The sequence below is a fragment of the Lagopus leucura genome, unplaced genomic scaffold (genome assembly GCF_019238085.1).
Source record: "Lagopus leucura isolate 7727_CA_CO unplaced genomic scaffold, USGS_WTPT01 Super-Scaffold_100002, whole genome shotgun sequence".
In the NCBI taxonomy this organism is placed as follows: Eukaryota; Metazoa; Chordata; class Aves; order Galliformes; family Phasianidae; genus Lagopus; species Lagopus leucura.
This window is the reverse complement of record NW_024962263.1, coordinates 38,392,848-38,400,474: the sequence shown is the minus strand read 5'-3', so window position 1 is coordinate 38,400,474 and position 7,627 is coordinate 38,392,848. Positions and strand designations below refer to the sequence as shown.

At 32.8% G+C, this 7,627-nt stretch overlaps 1 protein-coding gene across 4 annotated transcripts in view; it reads right to left on the bottom strand.

Annotated features, from left to right (window-relative positions):
- Positions 1-4,279: 4,279 nt before the first annotated feature.
- CDH19 (cadherin 19) overlaps positions 4,280-7,627 on the bottom strand; it is a 97,264-nt gene continuing 93,916 nt past the window's right edge. For all 4 annotated transcript variants that reach the window (XM_042869399.1, XM_042869398.1, XM_042869397.1 and 1 more), the window contains one exon: positions 4,280-5,792. In XM_042869399.1, coding sequence (XP_042725333.1) covers positions 5,302-5,792 — 491 coding nt within the window. In that variant the 3' untranslated portion in view covers positions 4,280-5,301. The remainder of the gene's footprint in view (positions 5,793-7,627) is intronic.

Genomic DNA, 7,627 nt, shown 5'->3' with positions numbered 1-7,627 from the left:
GACAAGGCAAGAACCTTATATCACCATCAGATTGTGGAAAGCAGGCAAAGCTTCGTGAGTGATTTATCATGGATTAGGGTCCTTAGTGATATGATAGAGATGTGCTCACAGGAGTTCTTCAGTGTATAATATTTACTATGCGTAAGCTGTTCCCATAAGGATGCTGCAATAATTTTACAGTTCTGGAGCATGTCCAGCTTACCCCAAACTTCTGAGTTGTTGACAGGACAGGCATACTGAGTTCACAGCAAAAAAGGGAACACAAGGTAGAAAAGAAGACTTTGAGCCTTAGTATTTTTCAGTCTTCTGCTATAGTCAAAACTATTCAATACCATGAGTCTGGTACTTTCAGACAGAGATTATGAGCAGTAATTTTGGGGGGCAATGGATAACTTGCAGCAATTTTTAAATGATTAATGTTAGGTGAGATTAAATGCAGTAAATGCAAACACTTTGAGAAGATAACTAGGGTGCTTTTAGATTCAGTAATGGTGATAATGGGATAAAATTTTTGTGAGGAAATGCTGGTTTGAGAAGTTCAGTGAAGTACTGCTGGAGTTGCAGTAATTCTTAATGATTCACATAAAATTGTCATTGATTAATATAAATCTCAAGCCACTTGAAATGATATTTTGAATTTGAGTGTAATGTAGATAGTGTCATTTGTAACAAAAGAAATGAATTAGACTATAAAAGGAGATGTTCAAGGATAGTATCTTCTATCTCTCTCTTTTTTTTTTTTTTTTTTTTTTTCACTCTTATCTTTTATTGGGCACCATGTTTGGTTTTGCCAGAGAGTATTTATCCTCTGAAAACTCTTTAACAATAACTAATATTAGAGCTACTTTGGTTATCTGTTTCTGTGTCAGGGTAATATTAGTGTAATTGGTCACTCAGACAAAAGACAAGAATTAAATGTCAAATACTTGAAACATTGGATAATCAATCTTAATATAATTTCATGGTCTGCACTTTCTTTTGCCTATTTTATTTTTTATTACAGCTTTGGTATATATTTTATATTTTATATATTTTTTAATTTGCATCTTTTAGGCTGTTCACTGTAAGTTTAGGAGCTAAGATATCCTTTGTCTTGCTTAATTAATCCAGATAAATGCCCGGGATAAAACTGATATTTTTTAATAGCTATTACTAAAGTAGATGATCAAGTATTTTGTGCCATCTATTTGTATCTATTTTCTATTCTTCATTCTTCAAAACCATCTAGTTCTTGCCTTTATCTCAGGCATCCTCATTATATGTGTTTTTTCTATGACATTTGTAAGGCTAACATACAGAATCAGTACTGCAGCTCACAGGCTACCAAAACTGTTTATGATATCCTTTGTGAAATCAATAATTTGCTGCGGAATTTATAATGGCAGAAATGAATTTACTCATAACAATGTCAGAAGTGGTACTTCATATATCTGTGCATAGATTTACATACTTCTATGTTTTAATCTTTTTCTTTTTTTTTTTTGTCAGGTATATGTGTGTAAATATTGTTTCTCTATAAACCAATGTTACTTGAATCCCTACATATGGAATGCTAATCAAATTGTAAACTTCAATGTTATTAAAACACATTCTAAATCACAATTAATCTGTCTGGGCACTATTAGACATTGATACCCTGTTCCGGTCTCTGCTGTTGGAGAGATCTGTGAAGTTGTGCTGGTTCCCAACCATATTTGTTAATATTTGCTTTCAGTGCCATTTCTTGAGTCTCATGCATATTTTTGCCCATTGTTGCAATCCATCTGCCGTGGGTAAAGTGTTTCATACTTATCTAAGTAATCTGTCTTTACATATATTGTATCCTATCTGTAGCTTACTGTCCTTTAGACTCTGTATGAGACATAGGGCTGATTTAGAAACATATATGAAGATATATTTTTTTAAGAGTAAAGTTACTGTTACAAAATGCATCAACTTTTTCAAAATATTTACCTATTTTATTTTACTTCATAAATTTCTGGTAGAGAAATCATTGTAAGTAGCTACTGACATTCTTTTATAATTTCTTTTATGTTTGTTTGTATTCTGGATCAAGGATAAATTTATCCTTTGCCAACATGTATAATCACATAATCTCCAACTTCTGCTCCTAAGAGAGCATATATTATATCTGACTTCAAACATAAAATTCACACTCTCTTATAAAAAATATTTTACTCTCATCAGATAGGGCTACTCCCTTGCCCCCTAAAGTTAAGAATGAGTGTTAACCACAATTCCAATGTTAATTTTCAAAGCAAAGCAAGAAATGTAATGACAGTGTCTGTGAGAAAACACTATAAAAAAAATTACGAGAACTAAAGACTGAGATTGTCTTGTGTAGCAATCAGGAGAGATTTCAATGTTATAGTTAAAAAAAACCCTCCATCCTGATTTAAAAAAATGAAAATTAAATGAAGCCATTTTATTTTGGATGAACCAATAAACAAACCCCTCCCTCTACAGTCACAATAATAAGTATTAAACTGCAATCTGATATCAAGCGATTTTTTTTTCTTACCTTCAAAGAGTTGAACATTATTTATTAAAGTATGCATAGATTTCATTTCCTTTAAATAATAAAACTAATAACACATAATTATATTCTTCTGAATGAGGACTGAAAAAAAGGAAAATTATCTTTAGTCATGTATTTCACCAGTTCTTAACCTGTTACAGAATACAAAACAAAACAAAAACAAATAAACAAACAAACACACAGAAAATTTCTCCAGAGTATTTGTACAGAAGACATGATCTTCTCCTTTGACCAGATAACACTTAGATAACACTTCTTTATAGTCACTCGGGCAGGTCAAAAACACTGAATATATATTTATCTTTTGTTACTACATTTTCACTCTTCAGCCCACAGCATGGCTAATCTTAGTTACTAGTGAATTTTAAAAGGTAATGGAAGATTCCCTTAAGAACATCATTACACAGTTTGCCAGATCTCATCAAATACTCCAGTTTATAACTTCTCCTTTATTAATTTCATACTAGTAATTGTTGGAATCTCTCAAATTTTTCATTTCCCTTAGGTAATCAGATACTTCTATAAAACTTTTCTGCAGATCTTTTTTTTTTTTTCAGCTAAATTAAGTACAAATTATCAAATGGAATATGAAGTTACATAGTCAATCCAATGATTCATTTCTCACAAGTGGAAAGAAATCAACAGGTTTGACTTAGAATATCAGGAACCTAACAAAATGCGGCCCAGTAACAACTAAGAATATTTTCTTACTTCAGAGATAAACACCGTTTCCCTGTTGTACAGATGTGATTTTAGGACTTTTTTGGATAATGGGTAAAAAAAAATTATTTGAGAGCTATTGTAGGTCATCGTTGTCTTTCATAAAGAACTCTCTGGATTTGACAACAGTATACATTGTTTACAAAAATTATCTATCATTACAGTTCATTACAGTCAACAGAAGAAATCATAATGTCAGGCAAAGCATGATTAGGTACTCAAAGTTACTTCCTCATCTAAACAGAGAAACTATTTCGATTGAGAAAGGATCAGGCATTTTTATCCTATTTGTACTAAATACAACATGAAAGTATGAGGAATTCTAGTAAGGCCAATGTGGCTATCTGTGGATTTTTTAGGGTAAAATCTGTGTAAATCTATAAACCTAATACTAAAACCGTAGATCTCACTATCTCCAAACAATAAGGGCACTCTCTTTCTCTTTGCTGCTTGGATCAAATAATTAATATGCACAATATTATATGTATATATATATAAAAAAGAACACACTCAAAATTGCAACTTGAGAGCTGAACACAAGTATTAGAATCATCAATACAGCGGTAGGTTTAGGTTGGACGTCAGGAAAAATGTCTTTACAGAAAGGACTGTTAAGCACTGGAATAGACTCCCTAGGAAGGTGACTAAGTCACCATCCCTGAATGTGTTTAAAAACCATTTGAATGTGGTGCTCAGGGACATGATTTAGCAGAGGGTTGCTAGAATTAGGGTAGTATGGTTAGATTATTGTTGGACTTAATGATCTTTAAGGTCTTTTCCATCCTGAGCAAGAAGGAAAACATTGATTGAAAATCTGTAAAGTAAGCAACTAATGGAAGAGAAATAAATAAAAAACAAGTGGGTCCCTTTTTCCAGACAGAACGTTTTGATTATATTTGATTATTTGATGACACTTAGATCCAAAACTGTTGCTGAGTAGCTATATATGTAAGAGCATAGAAATCGTCTGAGATATCTTTGTATTGACTGTAGACTATTTGCAAAAAACACAGTGGGAGATTAATTTTGAAGTTTTATTTGAGTCTAATAGAATGATACAGGATCATTTTCAGAAGAAATGAATCAACATTAGAACATTTTTCTATCCTATTATCCAATGTTATACACAAAGTTTTATAACCATCAGCTTAGAAATTTAAAGATCCATGATAGTGTTATGCCAAAATTGATTACTTCTGATAATATTGTATTCCATAATAAAAAAAAATAAAAATAGCTCTATGCTGGTATAACAGTCATATTTAAACTCTTAAAGATAAATACTTATGCTTTGATAATATTTTGTTATAAGTACAGTAATATAACATGGTGGACTACAGTATTTATGTTGAATATTGATTCTAACTTGAATTAATTTCTTTTTTTTTTCCTATCTTATTTGCTAAAATAAGTATTAGTTTTATGTATTTCCCAATAGCTCCATTATAGATATTAGTATGCTGGTGTTGTAACAGGTATTTATTTTTACGTTTATAGGAAAGAAGATTTATTTTAATTTTATCATCTTACAAACAATAAATAGATTATTAAGTACTTCTGACAATTGTATTCTACTTTGTCACACAAGTGTTTTTATATAATGAAGCATTATACAAATATGAATATTTAACTTTGTTTTATGAATATATTCAACAGTGAGAGCAAAAGTCAACTTTGGAAATAGTTTAAAGCTTGTGGATGACAGAATATTTACAATAACAATTTATGGCTTATATTCCTTCTTCTGTACTTGCAAGACCCAGGTTTTCTGTGCCCAGTATGGGGATCTTGATATCCAAAGCAGCACAATCTTAGTTTACTCTAATTTTTTTTTTTCTTTTTTTTCTTTTTTTTTTTTCTTTTTCAAATGGAGAATGCCCATCCTCTCAAATAATGATAGGTATGATTTTTCAGAAAATCACCACATCCAAGATTTCGATCTTTATTTTTGTGCTTGAATGTGGTATGACCTCCTTTTTAAAAACTGAGTTGATTTTGGTTGCTGAGAACTTATGGAAAAAAAACAAGTGATCAAACAATAACTAATCTCTAGTACTCCTTTGGGAAGCATACATGCCTGCAAGCTGTTTAAAGTGAGGTCCCCAGCCTACAAGGTAGTCATAATTTTGATCCGCATCTGACATATTTGAGCCTAAGGAGCTGAGAGATCCTGCTAAAGAGCCAGTGCCCTCAAATGCATATGTCTGAAGTGAGTCATATGGAGGAGCACTAGGGTCTGTATTGGCTTCTTCAAGCTTTTCTGAAATGAATTGCCTGAAAATAGCACTATCAGGACCAACCTGCAGAGACTGTCTGTAGAGACTGTGGATTTCTGTGGTGATTTTCTTTCGAGGTTTGTGTGTTCTCAAGACAGTGCGTGTCCTCAGTGCTGAAATGTCAAAAGCTTCTGTGTCCTCCTCACCACCTCCTTCATCATCATACCTGACAATATTCTCTCTGAATTCTTCCACTTTCTCTGGAAAGAGAGTCTTCTTCCTCTGCTGTCTTATGCCTATAATCGCCGAAAAGAACACTGACAAGACAAACAAACAAAACAAAACAAAAAGAAAGCGGGGGAAAATATAAACAAAGCCAGAGACTTTGAATGTGCCTAGAAAGCCTTTAAAAATAATAACGTTTCTTAATATCACTGCAATTGCAAAGTGAAACTATCTTATCAAATTTATAGAACTGTGATTGTTACAGATTTTATGGTTTTGAACTGAGTATAGTATGTGGTGGAAAAACTGCTACAGAGGGACTTATAAAATGGGTGAATGAAATGGAGCAATTCTTTGAGTAGATGAGAGTTGGAAGCAGTGATGGAAACAGATTATGTTTTTTGAAACTGCTTTGTTTTATCACATAATATATCAATTTTATATTCAAAATTTAAAGTTTTTAATCTCTCTTTCACATTAGAGACCCAGGAAGAACAGATGAAAAATGAGGCAAAGAGCTAAATATCCTCCTCAACTGGCCAAAAATAATTCAGTTCCATAGATCATGCAGGGTGTGGCTCAATTTTTTATACAACATTGATTTAGAAATTTGAGGACTATAACTAAATTTTGTGTAATGCTGTAGCAGTGGAGGCTTATGAATAAGAACAGCTCCAATTTTAACATATGAGAATCTTTTTTCTTTTTTTAAATATGTTTTAAAGATTTTTTTAAAAATCTTATACCATTTCATTTTTAGCTGAACAATTCAGTTTAAATATTCTATAACATTCAGAGAGATTAATGTTTCCCTGCAGAAAGGATCTGTATGTCGCTGGTGGACAACAGGTTGGCCATGAGCCAGCAGTGTGCCCTTGTGGCCAAGAAGGCAAATGATATCTTGGGGTGCATTAAAAAGAATATAGCCAGCAGGTTCAGGGAGGTGATCCATTCCCATCTTCCTCTCCCTAGTGAGGCCACATTTGAAGTGCTGTGTCCATGTTTGGGCTCCCCAGTACAAGAAAGACAGGGAGCTAGTGGAGAGAGTCCAGCTGAGAGCCACAGATCTGATTTGGGGCCTGAAAGTATCTCCGTTATGAGGAAAGGCTGTGAGACTTGGAGCTGTTCAGCCTGGAGAAGGAAGACTAAGAGGAGATCTTATAAACTCTTATAAATATCTAAAGGATGGATGTCAGGTGCTCTAACTGTAAGTTATGACTCAGGATATAACATGATATAACTGCCAATCATGACGGGGTTTTACCTCCCTTAGGGATATGAAGCATCTTATTTCCTCTCATACTGTTTCATGAGATCTTGAAATACTAGCATAAAACTTGGATGCACTGGAAACAAAAACTTTTATAATGTTATTATAATTATATATAATTATAATTATTAAATTATATTTAAAAAACAAACAACTATGTAGTACTCCTAGTTCTCAAAGTCCTTTGCATAGTGAACAGTTACAACAGTAAATATCATAATATCAACTAAAGTAAAAAATGAATAAAATTTAATGCTCATCTGTAAGTTGCAAATTGTTCAATTTTGAATTGTCCTAAGTATACATGAGAGGGCTTAATTCATTACTTAACTAATGGATATTAACTTCTGTCTAATTTTTTTTAATCTATATTCTTACTTTAACTTTTATGATATTCATAGCCCCAGTAGACAGCAACTGTTTTCTTCTGAGAGAGATCTGTCTGCAAGTGACCAAGATGGCCTTGATAAAGAAGTGGCAGTGACTACTTTGCGTGGTCCTCAACTCTGTAAATGCATAGCAAGTGACCAGGTTCAGATATCCTGCAACAAGCCTCGAAATACACTTTGGCCCATTTGTAAGCTTGCGCAGACCAAAAGGTAAGTACTTCAGTCAAGGGAGCCTGCATTCTAATTTTCAGCTCAGTCAAGATGACTC